Raw genomic sequence first — 26,506 nt, forward strand, 5'->3', positions numbered from 1 at the left:
GTGTAAGCAGGGAAAAGAGAAGACAAGTTATAAAGCAGAACCTTTTTCATTTACACAGTAATGTTTTAATAACCAGCAGATTTTGGGAAAAAGGGCTGGAAAAATAGTAAAAAAGATAAATGTACTTATGTTTCGGTGTTGGGATTTTTTTTAACAAGTACAAAAGTTCACTTCTACATATTAAATAAAAAATACCCTTGGATTTTTGGGCAGGATCCTGAGAGAGCTATTGGCATTCCCAATCAATGCTTGTCAGGATATTTTCTTTTTTCCTTCCCCCCCCTTCCCCAATCCTTCTATGGTACTATTAATGCAAGCCTCCTTAGCTGCACACTTGAAGCTGCCCAGTGTGATAGCTTTACCACAAAGGGCTTCTGTGTATTCCAGGAGTCAGGATATAGCACTCTTCTGACAGAAAATGCCCTGTAATGAAGGTGAAGCTCAGACATTATTTATTCCAAATACAGGATCTTTCCATCTGCAAGTTTATAGAGGCTGAGAAATTGTTGAATTTGGAGATTTGCAAATAGAAATTACAAGCTCGACTCTGAAAATATTCCCTCCTGGAAAACAAGTCCTATTCCCTCTTGTGAGCATTATCCTTATGCAGCATTAGATTGGAACGAAGGAATTTTGAAGGTGGACAGTTTTCCTCATAAAGACACAGCACCACCCACTCCTGGAACGGAGCAACCGATCCCGAGCTCCGGAACCTGGAGAGAACAGACCGTCACTTGTGTTGAATTACGTGGAATATTTTCTGTGTGTTTCTTAACCAGGTCCACTTTTCAAGCTGCAGCAGGTTAAAGTTAGAGCTGTGCAAATTTTGAGAAGCCTACGTCCAAATTAAGGCTGGCTCGCTTCCAGGAATGACTGGAGCTGGCAAATTTAAATCATTTTCAAGTTGGAGCTGGTTTTTTTCTGGGTTTTATGTCATCACTTATGAGTTAAAACTGAGGAAAAACCTGGTTGTGACTGATTTAACCTCTTTTTGCCTCCTGCCTTGGTCTAGAGTATTTTTTCTGTATGTGTGACTTGTTTGTTGAGAACTAACCACTGATGGGATTATACAGTGTGTCGAGTCTCTGGAATTGCCCATCTAATAAAGCAGGGGATTTTAAAGCTTTTATTTTAAACCTTTATAGAGCATCAGTTGCTGACGTATCTGGAGGAAAGTGGGTTTTAGAACATTTTATTTAATATAAATTATTTTTCCACACTATATTTTTGTGCAATTCAGATATTAAATGACAATTTTTAAATTAACTGGCATTACCAACACCTTGGGACGTGGCACACTTCTGCTTCAATAATGAATTAAAAGTTTCTTAGCACATAGTTTTTCTGAAGTATTCCTGTGGTGGTGGGATAATTTATATGCATGAGCTTGTGGATGAAATCACTCTGAAGTCCTGAATCAGTGCCTAACTTTGTCCCTGCCCATGGCAGGGTGATTGGAACTAGATGATCTTTAAAGTCCCTTCCAACCCAAACCATTCTGTGATTTATGGATGGTTATGAATGTGGATGGTTATTCTGAGGAGATCTGAGAAGCTCTGGAGAAGGTGCTGTGATCATATCATGGGAATCTGAGGAAACAGTTTACTTCAATAAAATACAGGTGCCTCGTTAGGACTTGACCTTTTGAAGAGCTGTCCAAACATTTACTCACTCTCACAACACCCTCATGAAGTAGAGGATAAATATTATCTCAATTTTATGGACAAAAAGGTGAGCACCAAGAGAGTCTGGATTAAAACTGAGGAATTTGTGGCATGCAGATGCTTGGTTAATCCATTAGACCATGGTGTTTGGTTTGTCAATAGTCCTGTGCTTTATAAATTAGACAAAACCTTTAAAATACCATTTATTTATATAGGCAGGACTTCATTTCTCCCAGCGTAAAACAGAGATGAAGCCACTTCACATCATCATCATCAAAGCCAAACTTAGTGAATTTTTTCCATATTTGTCTTAAAATGAGGATTGCTCTTGAACATGGTAGTGTATAAAATAAACCTTTTTCTGGAGGAAGGGGAGCTTAGAGAAAAGGGTGATATTTCCATGTTAAATTAAGTAGATCTTAATTGAAGATCTACTTAAATTAATCTTAACCTTAATTTATCAAAGCACACTGTCAGGGAAGCAATGCTGCATGTGTAATTATCTTGGTGAACAGTGCTATCATGTTTGCATACAGTGACTTTACATTTGGTTTATGCAGAATAGGATTTATAAAGCATTTCTGTCATTTACACCAAGTCCTTGTGATCTTTTCTGTCACCCATCAGTTGAAACAAGGCTGAAAAGCACTGTAGAAATGACAAAGACTGCCATCATCATCCCTCCCAAAGTGCAGTGGAACTGAAATGATACAGGACAAGAGGGCAAATGTTGAGAACTGGAAAAACAGAGCAGCATGAAATGTCAAACCACATTTTTAAGGCGCTTTTTACTATATTTCCATAAATGCATGAGGGAATTATGTTGCAAATACTTGAAACTGTTTATTTTCATTTTTGGCTTGATTTTCTAGCATTGAAAAAACCATGTCTAATGATCTTGAGTATTCTTAAAGAAAAAAAATTATATTTTACATAATGGTTTGCATGTGTGAGTTCCCTCTGGCAGGAGGGCTGTAATTAGCCTGTCGTCCCTCAGAGAAGAGACTATCTGTCTTAAAGATGCAACAGTGAGTCTTGGCTGCTAGAGCCAGGAGCAGAACATTGTGATTTTGTTAAAAGATAAACATTATCCCTTTTCACTTATTCATCTTGCTCCTCTTCCTGCTTCTTTGGCTCCAAGCTAGCCTGGAGAAGCAAAGGACAGCTGGGCACAGTTTTCTTCCTTCCCCATTCAGCAAGGCATGGCAAAAGATCTTGGCTTCTTGACATCAGTAACTTTGCTTCAACTCAACGTGGAGCTGTTTGGGCAGCCTTTCAGAAATAGAAAGGTATGATAAAAGGGGACTGAACTTGCTGTTTTACCCATAAAGTAGCAGATTCAGCTAAGGCACACTTTCCTTTGGGATTGTCCATGCACTGCCTGGGAGAGTCATAGAATCGTTAAGGTTGGAAAAAATCACTAAGATCATCAGTTCTGGCCATTAACTCAGCACTGCCAATCCACCACTGAACCATGTCCCCAAGTGCCACATCCACACATCTTTTACATCCTTCTGGGGATGGTGATTCCACCACAGTCCTGGGCAGCCTCTTCCAGAGCTTAACAACCCTTTCTGTAAAGAATGTTTTCCTAATGTCTAATTTAAACCTCCCCTGGTGCAACTTGAGGCCATTTCCTCTTATTCTGTCACTTGTTACCTGGGAGAAGAGACTGACCTCCACCTGGCTACAATCTCCTTTCAGGCAGTTGTAGAGAGCAGTAAGGTCCCCCCCAAGACTCCTTTTCTCCAGGCTGAGCCCCCCCAACTTCCTTAGCAGACTTGTGCTCCAGTCCCTTCACTAGTGAGTTGAGGATGTGGAATATTGTTCCTTTGCACAGCGTTATTGTAGCTATTAAAAGACAATCAGCCAGAACAGGGTGGTGGCAGACAGTGTTCTGTGTTTCAGCCTTTTGCGGTCTCATTACTAAAGGAGAGTAATTTTGGTAGAAAGACTTTGCTGCTTTTGGGTATCCATGTGTGTCCTTGATCAGAGGAGGGGGAAAGAGAGAAGGAAAACTCAAAACCACCACAGAGTCAGAAAAATGTAACTGGTTTGAGCTGGCATGGATGTGCTGGTGTGTGTTAACTGTTGATATTATCATGCCTGAGGTTTCATTTCCAGCATCGACAAAGAAAGCTGTAATGCAGGAGATGATCACATATGGATGGCATCCTTCCAGGGCAATGGGAATGGCCAACATTGGCAGGAGCTGGGTAAGAAGGTGAGGTTTCCAGTGGGAACCAAAGTATATTGAATTTCATTTTGGAGACTGTCATTATGTGTGCCACTCCATCAGAGAATGTGTTGATGTGCTGGGGAAAACGAAGTGCGGTGGCAAGGACATTTCTCCACGGCTAATGATCTGTACACCAGGTTCCTTGAATGTACCCTTTGTCAAGTTCTTTGACTTGTGCCATATCCATTTATTCTTGAGCTTTCCTTGTAATCCTTCTGCTCTTGCTGTCCTTCTGCCCCTCTTCTATTTTGTGTAATTAGTCTGAACAGTATAATTTTCTTTTCTTATGCCTTGCAACCTTTCCCTCTCCACCCCTCTGCTTTCCTGATACTTTCCTTTGCCAAATAGTCAGAGATTTCGCTCAGTTCTGAGCTCCTATGTAAGCTATAATTTTATTCTATTATGAGTGAGCACTGCTACTGCAGGCCTGGAACTGATTACTGTTTGCATATATCCAGCATCAGCAGCCAGAGAGTCAAAGACCAAAGAGATTTCTCGGAACCTTACAAGGATTTCAAAATCACCTTGTTTTTCCTTTTCAGATTGCCCCTTTTGTTGGGAATTTCTTTTTTCTTTCATCTGTATCTGGAATTCAAAGGCCAAGTTTATATTTTGAAAAGTTGTTGTATATATTCTTTGCCTTCACAAACAATCCAATACCTAAAATCTCATTTTAAATTAGCACCTACTTCCTGTCTTGGAGATCCAAAAAAAGTCCTTGATTAAATCGGCATGAACTCTGTTTGTGCTTTTCTGCAGTGAAATTTCAGTCTTAGGGCTTGACAGACCTTTGCTGGGAGGCTGAGAGCAAAGCTCTTGTGTGTTTTTTGTTGGTACTTGGCCCTGGCTGAAACAAATGCTTTTATTGTTTTTGGAATTTTTCAGTACTTTATTTCTTCATCCCTGAAAGGAGAAATCCCCAAAATCAACCAATAAATAAATAATTTAGAAGGCTACAAATATTAGAAGCAAAGAAAGGATTTTTGGTTTTTAAAAAAAAAACTTAAGGAAAGTTTTGATGTTCTGAAAATGCAAGTTGAAATTTCTGGGGGTTGTTTTTTCCCTCTGTAAAAGTTATATGTTCTGAAAAGATGAGATACTTAGAAACTGTGATATAGAAGAGGTCCTACTGACCAATCTGATACCTCTTCTGCTTTTGAACTCCTGAAAAGGAACATTTACAGGAATTTTGATTTGAAAACCATGGTGAACTAAGACTTTGCTGTCCCAATCACTTCCCTAAAGAGCTCCATAATAAATCTTGATTTGCCATAATCACTCATGCATTGACCTTTTTAGTCAAGTTTAGGAAGTTTCCTCAACAAAAATAAAAGATATTCTGAAATGACCATGGATCTTACCATCTTCTTGCTGCTTTTTGGTCATTTCTTGGTAATTTCTACCCCACACAGAAACACTTATTGCTGAGAATGGCACTACTGGTCTGGCAGCCACAAAAAACACAACTTCCTTAAGTGGCCTTTTGTGGAATTACATGTCTCATTTTAAGTCTCCTTCAGCATAAAATGCTTAATTGGCCTGTACCTCGGGGCTGGGTAAATGGTTGCAAATTCTGAAGATACATTCCTATTCCTCTTGCCCTTGGCTGTATATTGAAGGTCACTGACTGGAAACAAAAGGTTAAATCAACTATCCAGATTGTCTCTAGAATTTGTGCAATAGCCATTTCTGAATTGTGAATTCTGTTGTTTATTAAGTCAGATTTGTTGCCCTTTTTCTGTATCAGTGTCTCCCCTTGTCTAGAACCCTTTTGTTTCTGAATTAATCTTTTCAGGATGAGCCAGGTGAATTAGTCCACAATATTAGTTATTTCCCAAACATAAGGATACCACTCTAAAAAGGGAACTCTCTTGGCTGTAGTACCTTCTGATCACTGCCATTGTTCCTCAGATTAGGGATTCATACCCAGCTATTGTTCAACTAAATTAATTCCTCCTATTATTCCTCCTATAATTAACTCCTTCCTCTGTTGTTCTGAAATTATTTGCCAAATCTTGATTTTCTTTTCTCTGCTGTTGGCACAAGGTTCCTTAAAGCTGGGGGGAACTAGGCTAAGACTGCTGTAGGAATTTTGGGAATTAGGCTGTGACTAGTGGAAGGTGTCCCTGCCCATGGCAGACGGGTTGGAAACAGATGATCTTTAAGGTCCCTTCCAATCCAAACTATGCTATGATTCAATGATTCTGTGCTTTTGCAAGCAGTTCAAATAGGAGCAGATGTGTAGAAGGCAAGTATTTGGTGCTGACCCGACCTGCGCACGATGAGTGTTTCAGAGGGGTTTGCTTTCTTGCCAGCACCAGGCCAAGTCTGGCCCCGTTTGAACGCCTGTTAGTGGTTGCAGTGCATCTTTTGATTTGGTTTTATCCAAAAAGAGACCAGTTAGTGTTCTATGAAATCTTGCCATGGTGCAAACTGATGTGCAGTAAGTGTGGATAAGTGGGAGATTTGTTTCAAACCCCACCCCAATCCAAACTAAAACACTTCTATTGATGTATCTTTTCGTACCTGAACTCAGACATCTCAGTAAATCCAATTATCTGGATCAGCTGGTACTTAAATATTTCTGTGCATGTGGCCAAAAGGCTTCTTAACATCCCACTTGGACATATTGTTTTCACATTAATGGCACAGTTATTGTGGAGACAGTTGTAATTGGTGTCCTTGTAACTTGTATTTATGTAGTAAAGTAATACCAGAGAAATTCAACATAAAAATGAGGCACAAGGCAATTAACAGTGGAACAAAGTACTGAGTGAAGTTCTGCATTGTCTAGTTCTTGATGACTCCAAGCGGAGCTCAAATGAATTTCTGGAAAATGTGCTTTTGTTAAACTGGTTACTGGCCCAAATTAAGGGCAACTGGCTGAAATTCTGTGGTCTGTGGTATGCACGAGGTCAGACTAGATGATCTAATTTTCCCTCCTGACTTTAAACTGTATGAACTGAATGTGAGCAATTCCCCTTGTTACGGGACACTTTTGGCCTTTGAAATCTGCAGGATCGAGCTATCAGTTACCAGTAAAGAACATTTGCCATCAAATTCTGCCATCAAATTAAGAAGTTAATTTTAGGATTTCATGTTGTTGTATCCTCCTTTATGATGTGTATAAGCAAAAAAATAATCTCCACCACCTTTAGTATGATTTAGATTGGGCCAAACTGTGTATTGTAAACTTACCCCTTGGTATTGCTTATCACAGCTGAGATTCAAAATCAGAGCTGAAATAGGACTTTGTTTCAGAGCTCCAGTGCCAGGAAGGTTAACGGGTTATTGACAGCTTTAGGAATGAAATGTCAGGGAGGAAATTAGAGCAAACATGGATCGTGAGCCAGCACACAGCATGGCTGGTTTTAATAGAGGCGGCAGATCTTCTGTAGTAACGCCTCCATTATTAGAGCCGTTATCTGCTTCCAGATGGCCTGATCACAAACACACAGAGCTTGTACAGGGGCCTATAATTTATCCTGATCCCTTCCTCCTCTGGATTCAACCAGAAGGAAGGCAAGTGGTACCACAGCCATCCCCAACTGTTTTCTTTTTTTTTTTTTTTTTTTTTTTTTGACAGGAAGTGTGGGGTGTGGGCAGGATTACATCTGGGGGTGCATGGAGCCCACCAACAGAGACTGCTCCAAGTCTTGATGGTACGGGAGCATCCACTGAGCCACTTCCTGCTCACTTCACTGTTCCACTTGGACTGGGCTGGTCCACACCCCATATTAGAAGGCAGATTGCAGCTCCTCTGTACCCCTTTTAGGTCCTCAGTCGGACTCTTCATTTTTTCTTTTTTTTTTTTTCTTTAAAAATCAACGGGCAACCTGCTCTAGTGGAAGGTGTCTCTGACCATGGCAAGGGGGTTGGATATATGTGATCTTTAAGGTCCCTTTCAACCCAAACCACTCTGGGATTCCAGGATTGAAGTTTCACTCAACCACTGAAAAATCATCATTACAGATAAAAAAACTTGGAAAACTAAGAAATGGGACATATTTCTAACTGTATTCTTGACAAAGCGTATTCCTTGAAAAAAATTGGTAAACTGCTCTAGTCTTCACAGTAAGTAAGAGTATGAATACAGTTGAGAAGTAGTTAAGTAAGGGGTGCCTCCTAAAGAGGAAAACTGCAGCAAAAATATTTTTTTCTCTTCCTGTGTACTGATATAAAGATGCAGCACTGTGTAAAAGCATGTCTCAAAATATACTGAAATTATATGAGGTTCTTTTCAGAAAACTCAGATCTTAATGTTTCTAGGAAGTAGGAGATACCGTTGGCAGTTCTAAAAAATTTCCTCTTTGCAAAATGCATTCAGAACTTTTTCACTTCTCCATTTAGATCCCTGGGTTACCTCAGCAATAGCATATGTGAAAAAAGGTATCTACTGTTGGCTAAAAAACAACCAGCATGCATTACCAGTGGATTTCTTTGCCATATCTGCCTTACATTTTGGAGGAAGAAGTGAGAAAAGCAAGAAGGATCCAGTTTCTGCTAAGCTCTGTATGGTTTTGAACTGTTTGGGTATTACCAAAAGCCAATTATGGCACCTTAAATTTTACTTTCGTCAAGAAGATAGTAATTCAAAATAGTTGGCTGAATTTTGGTTAGTGGAGCAGCAGGGCTCTTCGTATCTCTTCTTGGGGTTTTTTTGGAGGGGGGGTATTTGTAAGTAAACACCCATGATTTATAGAATATTTTGTTTCAATTATTTTGACTTTGCCTTTCACCTCTTTGACCTAGAAAATCTAGAGTGCTTTAATAACCAGTATCCTTGTTAGAAACTTATTATGTGGCTCTTTTTGGAACAGGAATTTGAGTATGTGGTATAGTATAAGGAATTTCAATATAATTTGTTTAGAGAGGCTGTTGCTTGACAAACCTTTTCTGAACAGGCTACATGGTAACCAAGAAATTGGAAGTCTTGGGGCTGGGATGGATAACGGACAATAGATGCTTTCACTTCTGGTGCCTGTTCAAGTCCAATCTGTCAAAGACTGAAAATTGTTCCCATTTCAGACTGGGCAAGTGGCCTGTGAATAAGTATTTGGTTGACTCTGCCTGATAAAATTTGCCCACAAGACAAAAGTGCCACCCAATTTGGCAACCTGGCCACTCATTTCAAAAGCCAAAGCTGAATCAGCAGCTGTCTTTGCTTTATTCTCTTCCAGATCAGGACCAAGATGTTTTATTGTGTCTATTTATTTATTTATGTTTTGTTGTCCCCTGTTTTGATGTCTGTAACACCTGTTAGAAATACTAAATGGAACACATCCAAAAAAAGGTGGTTTCCTTGAGAATGAATTTGATCACCCTACATAGAGCCAGGATCAATGATTCAGCTCATCAGCAGCACCCCTTGAGGAATAAATATCACCCCAAAGCAACTCTGCTGCACAGTATCTCTTCATTTCCTAAGAGCTCTGGGAGACTCAGTCATACATTTTCAGTTGAGTCTTGCCCAGCTAAAGACAAAGGGAGGAGATACACAGCAGTGAAACGACACCAAGTTATCAAGGATAAATAGAAGTTTGCTAGTAATGATGGCTTGTGAGCTCATCCAGTCTTGGAGCACAGTGATTCTTGGGGCCACCATTTCTGGGACAGAAGTCCCAGCCTTTCACAAGAGGAATGGTCCCACAAAGGTGAAGTGGTTTTGAGCAATTTCAACGGACACAGCACCAGCTTCTCTTTGACACGAAGGTGGTGAGGGGCCTATTTTTTAGCCTCTCCCTCTTCCTTTCTTTTCCTTAAACAAACTGAGTAATTACAGACAAACCCCCCAAAAAAAACCACGTAGAGAAAACGAAATACTTCATTTCTATTTAATATCCAAGATGGGACTTAAGTTTGTGGGAAGTACTAAAGCTCTCTCAAGGTGTTGAGGGCTCTGTTGTGCCCTGTGTGCCAACTTCTGGCTACTCCAGATTGGTGTTTATGGTTCTCCTGCTCCAATTCACAAAGACTGAACTTCTCTCTTGCGTGGCCAGTGCCCACTATGGTATTTCAAAACTCTTCTTCTGTCCTACAACTGTCATAACCAGTAAATACAGTTTCCTACAGTTTCTACAACAACTGGAAATGTAGTTATAGTGCCCAAAGCTGGGTGGGAGAGGACAAATAAATTTTGGTTGGAATTATATCAAGACACAGAAGCCCTTTGCTTCTTTGCAGAGGAGATGATGTCAGTAAGAGACAAGAACCTGCAGAAGTAAGATTGGAAAGAAAACAGCAGAGACAAAAAGTGGGCAAAAGTGAGTAAAAATGATGGCTTGTGTAAAGAATGGAGTGTGGGCTGGGAAGCAAGGGGTGGATAAGCTGAACTGAAGGGCAAAGACAGATAAATAGAAGGAAAGATTTAAATAAATTATATATAATAGAGTTGATAATAAAGAATTAGGGGAAAAAAATGCTGTTATGAGGAGCAGAAAAAGGTGATCAGGAAAATATGTTGAGAGAAGAAAATGAAAATGTTTTGGGTTATAGGGTTATTTTCTAAGAAACGAGTCAATGGTGGTGCACATTTTAGAAAGCTGAGAGGGAAGTAATAATGAAAAAGCAAAGAAGAAAAGTTTAAGTAGGTATTGTTTAAGGTTTATTTCTGAGTCTACATGACATTTTAGCCACATAGCTCCTGGTGAAATGACCGTGAGTGCAATAGCTAAGATCAGTGGCTGGCTTTCCAAATCTCAACATTAGGATATATTTTGTAGAAATCTTAGAAGTTACTATTATGCAATAAGATATAATAACTAATGGTAAAATTTACCAACTGGTATGAATATATACTGCTAATATTGGCTGGCATGAGGAAAAAACAGACCAATTAAATTAAATACAGATTAACACAGACAGTTCCATGCCTTATCTAATACCAAAAGCACAGGAAAACAGGCAAAAAGGAATTTTTTTTATTTATTACAAACTCCATGTATGTTTGGGTTCTTTTTTATTTTGAAATTTACTGTTTTTGCGAGAAGATGATTGTGTGTTTTGGGAAAGGAGTGATAGAAGGAAACTCTTAGAAGGTCACACCTGTATTCAAGTACTCAAGACTTGAGTGTTAGAATAGGTCTGGCATCCAAAAAAATACTGGAATTTATGAAAGGAGAAAATATCTTGAGTACAGATAGGGTGAACTGTTTGGAACCAGACTCTAAGCATGACAAAGTGGAGTTTTAGAGCTCTAAGATCTTCTGAAGATTCCCTTACAGATGCTGAACATTTGGAAACACAGCTCTGCTCTCTTAGAAGTCCAGCTGTGCTTCTAAGTCCATTTTAATTATGGCTGTTATTATCTATTGATAGGAACCTGACAAAATACAGGGCAACAGATGAATTCTCCACCCAAAGGCTGTTACCAAGATGTACCTGTGAATGTATCTGTGTGTATATGTCCCAGTGTCTAAAAAATAAGCCCTGCTGAGGTGCCTCAGATTCTTCCTCCCTAAAAATCACAGCCTTGTGCTAGAAAAAATTATCTTTCCAACCTGGGAGGATTGGAGGGAGAAGGTGCTGAACCCACCAGCTGATGCAGCATGATGATCTGCCATAATCTCTACTGGTTTAATCTATCTTTTCCATTTCATCATTTTAGCATCTGAATCCTATTCTCGCTTCTCTTGCCCACCTACCCCAGGGTATTTGTGCCATACACTGGTAAAACGGGAAGCTGAAGAGTCAAAACCCTCCCCATTAATGGGCTGCAGTGGTGTGTATTCCTGCCCTGACAATGAAAATCAGGTTCTTCGTGGGCAGGACGTGCTGATGGAGACTTCTGTGCAGTATCATTTACAGCCTTTGTAGATGCCTGCTACGATGTGAGAACACTGATGAGTGGAAGGGGGAAGGGACCAACCTTTCACATACCATATGGAAAACATCTGTAACGGGCAGCATAGCTCTCTCTAAAGAAATGTGTTGCCATTTCATAGATTCTTCAAAGTGTTATGTAGACAAAAGGTATCAGCTTGAATTTTTTACCAGGGTTGACTGTCTTGGCCTCTGGAGCCAGGCATTTACTGTAATACCAAAGTATTCTTTTAAATGAGACAGGCAGTAATGTTTTAAACTGTCTCACCCAAAAAGAATGCAGCATCTACTGGAAAAGTATAGAGTAGTCAAAGTGCTCCAAAAATAAAACAAAAGGAACAATATCATGCCCTTTTATTGTGGCCCCTTAACTCTGGTCCTCTGAGAGCAGCACTGACTGATGTCAGTGATGCAACCTAAAAATTAATGTCAATTACCCAAAACAAAATGCACACAAGCAACGTTAAGGGTCTGATTTCAGTCCACAAAAGCCAGGAAATTCAGAGCTACTGGAGAGACAAAAACCTGGATTTCACATTCCCATCTTACCAACAGCCATTCTGCTGGGGGGAAGAGGAGAAACAAAGGAAAAGGGAGTTACACCGTTACAATAAATAACGTGATGGAGACAACTGCTCTCTCTTTGCTGAAGCCCGGATCCACTGGGTCCTGTTAGCCTTAAGTCCAGGAACTGCAATGTGTTCTAGGTTTGGGGCTCAGTTACCCCCTACCACCTTTCTTCTTTTTTAAATATAATTCTTCTATTGTTTTAGTAACAATAACATTTAATGAGACCCAACTAACTCTTCATTTACAGAAGTTATTTACTGTTTTTGCATTTCCAGCCACCGGATGTCACCATAATTAGCCCGCGTTATCTATTGATGTAATAATTGTGCATCCAAACAGGATCGACCCCTCACCCTCTGGTAAATGAACATGCAGTAATCGAGATGTTCTGGTGTCAGCATGCACACAAATCAAAATCTTCTAACATCAAAGAAGTGCCTATGAAAAAAACTTCCATACAGGATTTAAATATTCCTCGATGTTATTAAAAAAATATGGGCTATGATATGAAAAGCCCATGGTGGGGTTACAAGCGGGTAATCCATCTCCCTGTTCCTAAACCCGTATTCAGTGACTGAACAATGGCAGTCAGCCAGAAGAATCTCATGGCCTGGCCAGTTTGTTTTCAGACAAGTATCACTTTTAGAGATGTGCATATAAATGTGTGTCTGCTGTTTAACTGGATACAAAAAGAAAAAGATGAGATGTGATGAAGGAGAAGAGGGAGTCTGATGTAATGGGTCAGACCACTGAGATGTTGTAAATGGCATTGGTCTGTCCTTGCATTTCAAAGTAAGTTCCATTTAAGTAACATGTGCCATAGCAAGTGACATGTGAAAGTGGGTTTATGGAGGGGGAGTATGGCTTGAAAGTTCAGAGTCTGATGAGTTATTTCAATTTCTTTGCAAAATAAATATTATTTTCTCACACACATGCCCCGCAACCAATCAATCAGAAACTACCAAAAGGAATTTTTAGTCAGTTCTAGGAATTACATTTTGGAATTGGGCTATTCTCAGCAACCAGCCAGTGTCTCTTGGATGACCCATTTGGCCATAATGTTGGGAAAGTAAGGAATAGATGGACAGAAAGACATTTAGAAAGATTACAGGTAACTTGAGCTGCCCAGTAGAGAGACTAGAAGTCCATCTCACCTTGTGAACCAGCTTTTCCAGTATATGAATATGGATGTAATGTATCTAAAAAGTCTAATGTAACACAAAGTCTGGCCTTCCTTGGGATCCCAAGTTTCTTGGTGCATTCTTTCATCTCATAACTTACCAGCAGCTCTTTGAAAGTGCAAAAAGGGCTCTTTTCTCCACAGGCTGTCTGATGCAGGAACCTGTGAGGCTTTGAGCAGACTTTTCACTCTGGCCAATGTGCCACTAGAACAGTTGGTGCTTGTCAGACCCTGTCTAACATGAAGGAGTTTGTCTGTTGTGCAGGTAGAGGCTGCTGGGGATAGACCTGGGGCAGCAGGACTAGTCCCTGCAGCAAGTGGTGGTCAGGAGGAGCCCTGCCCTCTTCACATGTCCCCACTTACTCCTTTACAAATGAAGCCACCCCCAAGTCAAGCTCTTCATGTGCTCACCGTGTTTCAGCATTGAGACAGTGAACAGGGCCACTGTCACCCTGACCCAGTCAGGATCTGTGATTTTTCACAAATCATGGAATCATTCAGGTTGGGAAAGCCCTCTGAGATCATCGAGTCCAGCAGTTAGCCCAGCACTGCCAAGCCCACCACTAAACCACATCCCCAGGTGCCACATCTACATGTTGACCAGTTCATTCTTGTTATCCATTTTTTTCTTCTCTTACTTGCTTTGCATATACTGAAGAAATCTGTCGTTCATTCTCCTTTCTTTTCCACATCCTCATGCTTAGACCTGGCTTTAATGGGATAAATGTGTCATTATTTTGCCCAATACTTAAATTAATTGTGACTTAAGGAGAAGCATCCTTCTGAGATTATCACCAATTACTAGTGAAGTGTTAACTGTTCGAAGGAATCAACTACTCTGCTTTATATTTTTTACAGGGACATCTTTGCATAATGAATAGGACATCCTGCGTGTAATTAAAGAATAAACTTTGATTCCTAAATTATAAATGCTTCCCATCATCAAAAATCAAGTACCTGTATCAATACATGACTGGATTAAAGCTCAAATTAAGGATGGAGCTTTGTTTTGAAGGATAAGGGTATTTGACTTTCATACTTAGTGGACCATTTTTTAAGTTTGGATTTGATCCTGATTTTCAGAAGTTCAGGAGGGATCACAAAATGTATTTTGATTTGGGGCTATTTCTAATATAAATGTCATAAAACCCGGTAGTGTATAATAATTTATTCTGCTGCTAAAATATTGGTTTAACTGGTTAAACTGCCTCAGCACTTGGATTTTCTCTCCAGCCTGTTGAAGAAATACATGTGAAAGATCGATTGGATTCCATTCTGCAGTCTAATCCTAGATAATTTATTCAGTTTTACCTGAGAGAAAGGTCTAAATATATGTTCTTCTGGTTTTAATCAGTCCAACTACAATTGACTCAACTTTTGCCTGAATAAGGAGAAGTAAAAACTGAGCGAGAGCCTCAAGATTTGGCTCTTATTCATTAACCTCAGGGCAGGCTTCATTTTGTATGATTTTTAAGCTATTAAAATGTTGGTTGGCTTCCATTTGAGCTCAAATTCCTAATATCACCAAATAATTATGTGTAGATGATGAAATGAAAAAACAGGCATGGAGTCTCCAAACGCGCATTTCAGTCTGGGTGGCTGAAATGGCTCATAACATCCAATGCATGAAAATGGGGTGGATTGAATAAATTAGCAGAATCACAAAAGGAAACCACCATAGGAAATAGTTTTACACGTGTAATCACTGAAATACTCTAGTGAATGTGTCAATCTGTACTAAATAAATATATTTGTTTATAGACATGTTCTGTATTAGCTTCCACTCTTTCACAGCACTTTGCCAAACAAAATCCCACTAGAAGTAGGATGTTCGCACCCGAGTAGGAGTTTCTTGGATAAATATTTTTTCTATATTGAGACCAAAACCACTTCTACAACTTTCAGACTTTGATTGAAATAGTATATTTCTTTTGCCTTTTTTTTTTTTTTTTTCCTTTTTTTTTTTCCTTCCCCTCTCTCTTCCCATCTCCTCCACTGGCAACCACTGATGCATTACCTTAATTCCTCTTACCTCCCACCGCTCTGGTGCGCTGGCCCCGCTGCAGACAGAGCACATCAGTCAGTGCAGAGCAGGGCCAGAAGTGGCTGCACCCCCGTGCTGCCACCAGCAAAGGGCCTCGGAGCCTGAGAAAATTCCTCTGTTTACAGACCTGAGATGATGGTTGGGTTCTCATTTCCCCAGTGAAATGCTTCGTTCAATGAAGGGGAGAGCAGAGATGCTGTGCCCTCTGTGGAGAGCGTTCACAGGATGCTTTCAGTGGGTGGAGGAGGAGAAGTATGTTGCAAAATGTCATTAGATGCTGCTTTTCATTACAATTTCAGCAGTTCTAAGGAAAGAATGTAGGTGAACTGTCTTGTTTTGCCAGAATAATTTAATTTCAAAGTAATACTCTCTCCCCTATGCAATAGCTGCCGATTTCAGCATCCATTTCTGTACATCTGGTATTTTAGCCATTACAATGGAAGATACAATGTAATGAAAATAATAATTATGGCATAGTAAACAGTGTATTCAAAACACCATGTATTAGCTCTGTAATCAAGCACTCCTCAAAAAACAGTTTTCAGTGAGTGATAGTATTTCTGTTTCAAAGGCAGGGGAAATTGAAGCACAGAGGCACTAAGTGGTTTGTCTGAGGCCACACAGCAAGTAAGTGTCAGAGCTGGGAGCAGAGCCCAGCCTGGCTCCTGCCCTTGTACTCAGACGACTGTAGCACACCATATTGTTTCCAAATAAATTTGCTTTTTAGCTCCTATGCTGAGCTCATGAGCAATAGTGACACAGAGGGGAAATTTAACCTCTTCTGTCACTTCCTACAGAAAAAAAGTCTGAGCTTCTACAATAGTAGAAGAAAATCTTAAAAAGGCAAGAGAAGTCATCCTTGGAGACCGGAAGCCATCCAGGTTTCATGCTGGATCATCCTCAGGTTGAAGGAGTTTTTATTGTTATTGGTATATTTTCACATGAGAGTGCTGTGACTGTGCAGTGCCCTGAGTCATAAACCAGAGGTTTCCATATCCAACCATGCCTAAAGTCTCACGGCTTCCAGTTTTAATTTCATTCTCAGACATAATAAAGTTGCCTGAGTACATTATTGCTGCTGTACAGCTACAGGAGGGAGTTGAGACACATCAGAAGAGGAAAAGTTCACCCATTAGCAATTTAAGGTGTTTTGACCAGTTTGACTTGAGGTGATAAAATTGAAACAGTGCCTCTGCTTCGATTTGAACTAATTGCAGTGCTCATGAGGAGATCAGGGACCCTCAGGAACCACTGCATGTCCATTGTGGTGGGGTATTAAGCTTTCCCAGTTATGCTGGGGTCCAACAGGTTGTATCCATCAAGGTCTGGCGCTTCATGGAGACCCGCTCTGAGCTTTGCCAGTAGCATGTCTTGGACAGACAGTTTTGGGCCCTTAGACCCATGGCAGTAGTAACTTGCTGGATTTCTCCACAGCAGAACAGCTGACTATGTCTATGGAAGGGTGGTGATGGAGCCCAGCCACAGGTTTTGCAGCCTGGGGGAAGGAATTCCTCTCCCTGACTGTGAATGGAGAAGTAGGAATTTCTATCAGTGTGCAAAGCAGCGTCGCCTCTTCTCTGACAATTAAGAAGGGTTTCTTGCTCTCAGACAAATAAAGCCTATTAAAGCTGGTGGCAGTGATGGGAAGAACTTTGTGGAAATATGTTTGTTTTGCAAAGCTGGCTGCCAAGTATTGTTTTATAGTTCCATTTTTTCCTTCTTTCTCCACTGTTTACAGTACCCTCTGAGAAACTTAAAATGATCCCTCCCTCCCCACCAATTTTCTTCTTTTTTTCTCTTGGCAGACATTGGTACCCCACTCCCACACCCCAGTTCTTACTGCAGCAGAAGCCATGATCTTCTTGCTGCAACAGAAGCTATGATCCTTTTGCCTTGTTTTTCTGTCTTACAACACCAGCCCAGCCCTGAGAACAGCGTTTGCTGGTTAACTGCAGCATTGCAAATTTGGCCAAACGAGCTGGAGGGCAGCAGTACAAACCCTACATTTTGTTCTCTGTCCACTGGTGGTACTGCATGAAGTGTCTGAGAAATACATTTGATCCTTGTTTTCCAGTAATCCTACATTTCCATCAGCCTTGGGAATGTCATTTATCCCAGAGGCAGAGAATAATAATAAAAAAAGTTGGATAGTTGGGATCTAGACTAAGTTCCTTAACAGACTTGGATGATACAACCTGGATATATCTTATTCCTGGACACAGCAGCCCAGTTTTATGTGATTATTGAAAACCTTTACACCGTTTGGCAGATAAAAGGTAGACCAAAGCCCAGAGCTGACTTTGATGGAAAGCATTTTGTTACAAGCTGGTGATGGGTGGTTTACTGGAGAAGCGCTTTTGTCAGCATGTGATGTTGGTGGGCGCCTACAGGAAGTGCAGTGGTGATGTCAGCCCCCTTCCTGGAGGGCAGGCACTCATGGCATGGAAGCTGCTGCTGTCCCTGGTGTCTCAGGCTGAGGACTCCTGGAGCAGACCTGAGGAACGACGTTGCTGGTGTTTCTTACACCGAGCTGTGGTTTCTCGGGTGCTGGAGTGAGCACCAGTGTGGTTGTGCTTCCAGAGGGACTGGCACTGCGTGGATAAATGGATGCTGTAGCTTTCAGCACATCGGTCTGGCCTCATCATGAATGGAATCCATGAGATTTCATGGCTATAGCAGGGCAGATCACCCAAAGCATTGTACAAGTTCATAATATATTGAACCTGGGTGTCCATAGATACATATTTGGGATGTGTTACTCATTATTGACCATGAACTAGATGTTACATACATGAAACATTCCCTCATCCTTTGAGTAATATCAGACATCTATGCTTTGGCTACTGATTAAAGATGGGTTTGTGGAATTAGAGCCTTCAGTGCTATTGTTTTAAATTGGAGGGAGAAATATCCAATATATTTCTTTTGTAACATGGATGCACTTTTCATAAAGAGAGTTTACATCCACACAAAATTATTTAAACCTAAACAGAAGCAACTAATTCTAAAAAACATATGGATTTTCTTTTTTAAACAATGTTGCTTATACTTTGCCTCTTTAATTATTATTTTAATCTCTAAATAAGATGACACTTCTTTGCATGTGGTTTGTCTATGCAGGCTGGGAAAAATTAGAGGAGTAACCTTTTAATCACAGGGGGTTTAATATAGATGTTTTTATGTACAGAGAGCAATGAATCTGTCCAGGGTGACTTGTTTGATATTATGGCAGGCTAATGAAATTTCAAAGTTAACATTCCCCAAATAAAATGGAAAGAAGACACAGGGAGAAAAGGAGTAGATTTAAAATTAGAGAATCTTGGTGGTTTATGGGTTCCAGGTTATTTGGAATGAAATGAAAGTTAATGCTACATCCTTTTTTCCATCCTGCCAGCCAGTGTCTGATCCAGGAATGTCTCTTATTTAGAGGGCAGGGCTCCCTCCACTGTTCTTAAATAAAGGCTCTCACTGTCTGAGATCCAACCCTCCCTGATTTTCACAGTACCACTGTAAGGCTGCATGAAGAGAATTATTTAATGGCAAGGAGTTTTGCATATGATTCCCCTATCATAAACCTGCTCAAGTCATATGGTTCGATTTACATTTATGCAAATGTCAGAGAATAGAGTAAAATTACCAAAGGCGGAAAGGACCGTGGCGTGTTCCAAACAAGATGTGCCTATTTGCATTTATGTGTGCTAATGAAGTTCAGCCAGGGCTCGGTCTTGGATTTGGATGTCTCTGTCTGCCATTCCACTTTATGCACTGCAATTAAAGCACTTGCCCACACACAGACAGGAGGACAGCAAGCAAGACTTATAAATGCTGTTCTGTAACTCGCTTACATAGGACCTATAATTCAGGATTTAACATCTCTAAGTGATACAACAGACCTGCAGTATGACACTGTGCTTCAATGTAAGCAGAACTGCAGACTTAAACCAATGGAGGATTTGGCCCATTAAACTGCAGTGTTTCGAGTGCCTGCTGGAGATGTTTTACCCCAGACTTTCCAAATTTTATCCCAAATAAAAATTAAGCATCAGCCCACTCAAAAATCACACCTGTTTCTTTCTCTTGCCAAAATTATTCTTTTCCATCATGCTACAACTGTGAAATTATGCATTAGTGTAAATTGTTAACTGGAAATCGTTTCTGGCTGAGGTTCCCATTCAGAAGTCTTGGTTTTCTAATCTAACCTGTTACCTCGTTGAGGAATACTCACACAGCTTGAGTTTTGTCTGGGACTTGTTTCTGTAAATCACTGATTCACAGAATAATTTGGGTTGGAAGAGACCTTAGAGATGGCCATGGGCAGGGACACCTTCCACTATCCCAGGTTGCTCCAAGCCCTGTCCAACCTAGCCTTGAACACTTCCAGGGGTGGGGCAGCCACAGCTTCTCCAGGCAACCCCTGCCAGTGCCTCACCACCCTTGCAGTGAATACTTCCTAATATCCAATATAAACCTGCTCTCTCTCAGTTGAAAACCATTCCCTCTAGTCCTAAATCACAGTATATCTTGTCCTATGAACTCTTCAGTTCATAGGGTCATGTTCAAAAGGGTCATGTTTCATTTCATGGGAACTACTGTGAGGACAGGAGTTTTGCTGTCATCTTCATGGACTGGTTCTTTGTGGTCCTTCATAATAACACTGCCTTGGGCTATTGCTACGTGAAAGAAATGGGACCAAAAAAAAGAGAGCAGAAACAGGAGGATTTTTCATTAAATTTGAGGAGTTCCTTAACCAAGGCCTCTTGTGCAACACTGCCTTTTAAGTTGTTAGTTTTCCCTCCTTTCATCAAACGAAGGGCAAACCATGAGCTTGCTTTTAGGTGACTGACAGCAGTGAACACTGCTCATCTTTTCTTGCTTCATTGTACCTCCTTCCAGATTGTTGAAAAAAACCCTGCCTTCATTTATTAAATAACAATAGCATTCCCAAAGAGGTTCTTATGTCAGAATGCAATCTGCTTTGATAACCTGAAGGAGCAACATTTTCAAGGCAGGGTTCCTCTGGTTTTGGATGGCAGCAATCTGTCATTTCACCTTCAACGAGGTCAGAGAAGGGGAGGCAAAATCTTGTCATACGATAGCAAGGAGCAAGAAGTTTCTGTGAGAGTTAGATTGGCCAAATAAGGTTAGATCAGCTTTTCAGAGCAGAGAATCCACTCTGGGAAGGTGAACTGTGTAATTTGTGCCAAGCTTAGTAATTCCCCATGTCTAAAAGGTGGTCCTTTGACCACCCATGCACAGGGCAGGTACAGTAAGAGGCTGATGGACCTTCAGCCATGGCAGAGACAGCCCACAGCAGGGAAAATCAAAGCACAGGCTGGTAGACAGCAAATTTTAAGAGAACACACAGAAAATTTGGGTGCAGTAGACACTTTTCCAGAAAAGGTTCCAGAAGGGGCCATGGGCTTATGTTACCTCTTGACATTGGGCTACAGCAAGACATATCCAGCAAAATGGGTACAGCTATTTTAATCCCACATCAAGAGCCTACATCATCCTCTATCTGTAATTCTGAGCCAAATAATCATATTAAAAAAAAAAAAAATTAGATACTGCCAAAGTGGCATAAAGCACCCAGAAGTGTCATCCAAACCCTCTGTGTTATCTCCAACCACATTAAATATCTGCCACATACATCCAAACTCTCTTGCAAGGGCACATACCCATGCAAGTTTTATAAAAACATCTTGCTGTTCCTCTTCACAAATCTTGGCACATAAAGATCTGTCTTTCAGTATCACAAATTCAGCTGTATAGATCTTAAAGATATCTGGTATAACTCAGAATGATGGGATGACTGTAAAATAGTTTTTTTCTGCTTGAAAGCATTTCAGAGGTTAACCTTTATTATCTAGTAATGTATCAAAATGAGCACAAAGTGTTATCTTGTTATGGAATGGGATGAATCAAATTCCCTCCTCCGAAATACTGATTTTAAAAACAATTGCCTTTAAGCTGAGGTTGAAGGCAAAGATGGTTTCTGGGTAAAATGGTTCAATTTATGGCTAAATTCCATAATAAAACATGCATATATCAGAATCACTTTCTCTGGCACGGGAAGGAAAATTGTGTTGTTTTCGTTATTGCTGAACTTCAAAATGGCTTCAGGAATTTTGTTGGTCTTTCCAAAGAAAGTGAACTTCAGGCAGAGATTAAAGCAGAGGAAACTTCAGCCCAAGGGCAAATGTTTCAGAAGGTTTAAAGTATGTGAAACGAGGAGTGAAGTAGGAAATAGTTTTCAATCCTAACTATAGCCACACTGGTTATAATATATCGCTAAATATAGACCTGTGGGTGTGTCCCACTCTCCGAAGGTGTTCTCCTCCCTCTGCTGACACTGGCTTCTGGAATGACCTTTGCAGGGATACAACTGCCTGTATAACACTGCCTGTGTTGGAAAATGTTAAACTTCATTATTTCCCAGGTGAGCCCAGCCAAGCCCAACTTTGCTTTGCAACCAAAATTCCTTTCGCAAAATTCAACCTTTTATCTTTCATGTAGATCCAGCTTTGCACTTGGGATCGTTTAACTTCAAGCAAACTGCACAATAGTCCTGAATATTTTGCTCATGTGCTAAAGGTTGTCACTGGGGTTTATAAAGCTCTATAAAAATATCAGGGTCAAGGAGCTAAAAACATTACTTTTGCATCAACTTCCAAATGCCAGCCATAATGGTTTGGGCAAGCTGCACATCCAAACTGCCTTGGACTTGCTGCTTGTGGTTGTGGGAATATATTGGATCCTTTCAAAGTTATTGGCTAGTCTGTTTCGGGCATTTCATGTTTGAGTATAGAGCCTTTGGATTTATTTTGTTTTGTTTGTGGTGATACTGTCATGTCTGATGCCTGGCTGTATATCCCAGGGTTAATGTTCTGCTCTTTGATTTTAATGCCATGTGCTGCTGGATCTCTCTACTGGAGTGTGGTGTTAATGTAGAGGATGCTGTAATGAACATCTTGTACATATTTCCTTTTGCATATTCACTGTCTGTAAAATGTCTGTCTGAATACATCCTTGCTGGTTTTGAAATTATTTCCTTACCGTTCAGTATAAATACTATTTATATCCAAAGTTGTTTGAGGTTATCCTTTACTCCTAATGTTACTCTAATTCTAGCTTAAGAGAGGAGGAATTGATCTGGCTGAAATTAATTAGGAAATTGGTAGAGCCACTAAAAATGGTGGTTATATATGGCACTTCCTAAGTGCTTGGGCTGAAGAGGTACAAAATAAATCTGACAAAGCACTAATGTAATGAAATAGATGACTATATTTTCATTTTTAAAACTAGATGACTGCTGAAGGTGAACCAAATAAAGCAAAAGTATTTAAACTCATTTTTTTAAGATACCATTAATATTTAAAAAAAGGCATTTTTAAACTGAGAATATCCCCTCAAAATATAGGGTTTCCAGTGTGCCTGGCATAAAAAGGCATAGTTTCCTATACTGATTCAGAAAGAGCTGTTAAAAATGCATGAAAGGTATTTTAGGAAGACAGTGTCACAGGATCTTTTAAAATTATTTTCTCCAGTGCTCTTTAACTCCTGTGCTTCTTTACCATTGGAAACACTTGAGCCCAAGTTACAATATATGAGATATCAAATTATTTCATACTGACCAGAGGGTCTTTAAGATTAATTTGGGTTTGGAGTGGTGGGGATTATACCAGTGTCTGTTTACATAACTTCAGACTCAGACTATAAATTAAGTTTAAAAACTGTAATTATTCAATAATTTGTAGACTATTCAGATAGGTTAGAAATTATTCTTGAACGTGGTGAGTAGAGAACACATACCAATACAGGACAAACAGATTCAGCAGAATGGTGTATTTTTGGTCTCATCTATTTTGCAGGCAATTAGCAAAATAGGATGTTACATTTTTTGCCTATCTCTCGCTCTCCTGAAATAGAGTCACTAACCACTTGTTAACCACACTGATTTTTTAATAGACAAAGTGGTTGCTTATAGCTTCCCCACCAGAAATGTTCAGATTAAGCACATTATTAGATTGCAGCCAGAATAGCCTACAAAACAGGAAGAAAGCCTTGCCTTTCTCTGTGCCTCCTTGCCTTGTTTAAGCTGATGTGATAATTCATTACAGATTTTCTCTCTCTCTGACAGAGTGCCTACCGCAGGAATGGGATGACTTTTCTCGCCTGCTGATGTGGATGTGGCTGCAGCAACAGGAAAGACAGTGTTATATTAAGGTGATTTTCTTTTCCCCTCCATGGAAGGAAAAAAAATACAAGCTCCAATGTCTCCATGTACCAGTGAGTGGGCTGGTTTGTTGTGACTATCTGCTGGCTGTCTCTGTCTCTCTTTCCAGCCCCCTCAGTCGTTATTCTTGTTTACTAGCTGGAACATTTAGCTAATTAATGGCAGGATGTTTGGGATAGGGTGTAGGTGGACAAGAATGCAGCTCAGACAATGCTGGAGTTTGCAGGGGACTTGCTGCTGTCAGCCTCTTTCTGACTGCCGTGTCATTTTTATTTAAGTGTTTGGAAGTCTGTGTGTTCTCCAAAAGATGGTTTTTTTTAAAGCAGGATGGGGCAGGAAGAGGCCAGAGATAGACTCGATTGTGTTGGTTTATATAGATTATATAAAGGTTACATGGGTTTCCTTGTGATTTTTACAAAAATAAAAATTATTTCCTTCTATTTTCCACTAATTTCTAGTTGTTTCTTTCATTGATTTAAGTGTTCAGACAGTATAACCCAGTTTAATCCAGTGAGGGGATTTTGATGACAGTAATGGCAAGTTTGGACCCAAAGATATTCAGAAAAAGGTTCAGATAAACTGAACTTAGCCAGTGAGAGACTTGACTTTTTGCAGACCCAAGGATAGGCTAAGTGGTCACCCCCAAATTCTCAGTGTTGGCATCTCCTAAGGCTTGAGTCATTACTCTCTGAAATCTAAGAAGGCCTTTGCAGTGTTCTGGCACTGGATTGGGCCCCTATTTGGCAAAATACATCTTAAAGTATTTAAATAACTGTGTCTGTCTCAGTGCTTGTAGGCAAAGGCTTAACGTTATGTACTTGCTCAGTGTTTGCTGCAGGAAGCAGATGTTGTCCCTGTTGTTGACAAAGGCAGCATTACTGTTGGATTTGGTTAAAGAAGAAACCAAGCTCTTTTTGCTTTTTTTTTTTTTTTAATATATATTTTAGGTAATGTTGTTTGTTTTTAAGATTTGTTTTTTAAATCTCAGTCCCTCCCTCTATGCTTCTTCCCGTCCCCTGCTCCTCCAGCCTTTCCTGGCCTCACAAACACATTCATTTCTTCCCATAAAACTGTACAAATATAGAGCTGACCACGATGATGCTTGACCAGAGAAAAGCGCTCGTGCTTCAAGCCCATCACTGGGATCTGCAGGCACGTCCTGCTGGTTTCCCTGCGCTACCCAGGGGCCCAGATCCGCTTCAGCCAGGCTTGGAATCCAACTTAAACCTCAAATTAATACAGAACACTCAAGGGATCAAGAGGAGATCAGTAAAATATTAGTTTTATATAGTGCAGCCGTCCTCCTCCTTTGTGCTTAGTGTGTGAGGTCTTAATTTTTACTCCTGCTCTACGCTCTTGTGGTCGTTTGTAGGTGGTTCTGTTGTCCTGCTCTCCTGGACATGCTCGCAAAAACTTTAAATATATGTGTATTTTTTAAATAAACAGAAAAAAATGTCTCTTTGCACCCAAAATATTGTAGAAGTGAACTTTGTACATCGAATGTTACTGACGTTCATAAACTGCTTTTTTCTTTTGCTTACTTTTTGCTTCTGTTTTCTGGAAATTGTCTGTGTGTAAGGGACTGAAAGTAACGTGTACAACACCACGTATTAAACGAGGGGAGGGAGAAGTTTTCTAATGCTCCATCTGTGCTTCTTGAAATATATGATTAAACTTTTCTTTTTATCATCACTCTTTATTTTTGTTGGCGTCCTTAATCACGGAAAATTATACGCTTGCTGTAAACATCCAGACTTTTTTCAAAGGACACCAGCATTTATTGTATTTGGTTTCGATATGCAGGGATAGAGACAGAAGAAACCATTTCAGGCACTGGGTACTGGAATCAAAATTCCTTCTGTAGCTGTATCTCTCCCAGATTTTATATTTTAAAATATGCATAAGCAGGAAAAATACTGGCCCTTATTTTTTTACTGATCTACTTAAAGTCCCAGAGAATGAAGACTCAACATACATTTCTCTCAGAAATATGACAGATCATGTTTTTGTTGGTCTGCTCTGTGTTTGTCTATCTTGAACAGCCTGACAGGCAATTATTTATAAAATCTGTGTTTGCCCAGCAAACCCATATAATAACCTTTCACTTCTCTGTACAAGTCAGGGAGCTGAATTTAGAGTCAAACAAGGTAGGTTATGTCTCCCTATCTTGGACTAACCCAGTTTATTCTTATTTTGGGAAGTAATTACTTTTTTTCTTTTTTCTCATTTTCAGAGTTTTCTTTAACTCTGTTTAAAACAAAAAAGCAGCCAGTAATATTCGTGCTGCATTTGGAGTGTGTCTTAGCACCAGTTCCCATGCTGCAGAAACAGAGATGTATGTTTAAGCTGGTGCTACACATTTTTATGATATGTACAAAAATCGGTTTGAGATTCAGTTAAATGGCTGCATATGAATAGCTTTATTCCTGCATAATTTCAACTTGCAAGTCATTTTGATTCTTAGCCTGGATTTACAGTGAATGGATCAGGTGATGTTGATTATTTCACAGTAGTTACCTGAAGAAGGGAAGCATCTATTTCAGTAGGAATAAGGCTGTGTAAAAAGGGAGTGTGACTTTTACTGTCAGTTCAGTACCTGCCCTGCTGGGTGGTTTTACTACCTCAGTTTTCAGATTTTTACTCCAGCCATGCACAAAACAGGGATAATAATTCAGCTTAAAACTTGTCAGAGGTGATGGAGGCACAATGCAAATTTCCGGTTGGGCTTCATCTCATTTCTTGACCTGTCCTT

The 26,506-nt window shown here is 40.0% G+C and overlaps 1 protein-coding gene across 6 annotated transcripts in view; it reads left to right on the forward strand.

The window, feature by feature from the left end:
- SUPT3H (SPT3 homolog, SAGA and STAGA complex component) overlaps positions 1–25,446 on the forward strand; it is a 261,690-nt gene extending 236,244 nt beyond the window's left edge. For all 6 annotated transcript variants that reach the window (XM_050316040.1, XM_050316041.1, XM_050316042.1 and 3 more), the window contains one exon: positions 23,659–25,446. In XM_050316040.1, the coding sequence (XP_050171997.1) occupies positions 23,659–23,700 (42 nt within the window). In that variant the 3' untranslated portion in view covers positions 23,701–25,446. The remainder of the gene's footprint in view (positions 1–23,658) is intronic.
- The last annotated feature ends 1,060 nt before the right edge of the window (positions 25,447–26,506 follow it).

The sequence above is a fragment of the Myiozetetes cayanensis genome, unplaced genomic scaffold (genome assembly GCF_022539395.1).
Source record: "Myiozetetes cayanensis isolate MyiCay16 unplaced genomic scaffold, myiCay2020 scf2-11, whole genome shotgun sequence".
NCBI lineage: Eukaryota > Metazoa > Chordata > Aves > Passeriformes > Tyrannidae > Myiozetetes > Myiozetetes cayanensis.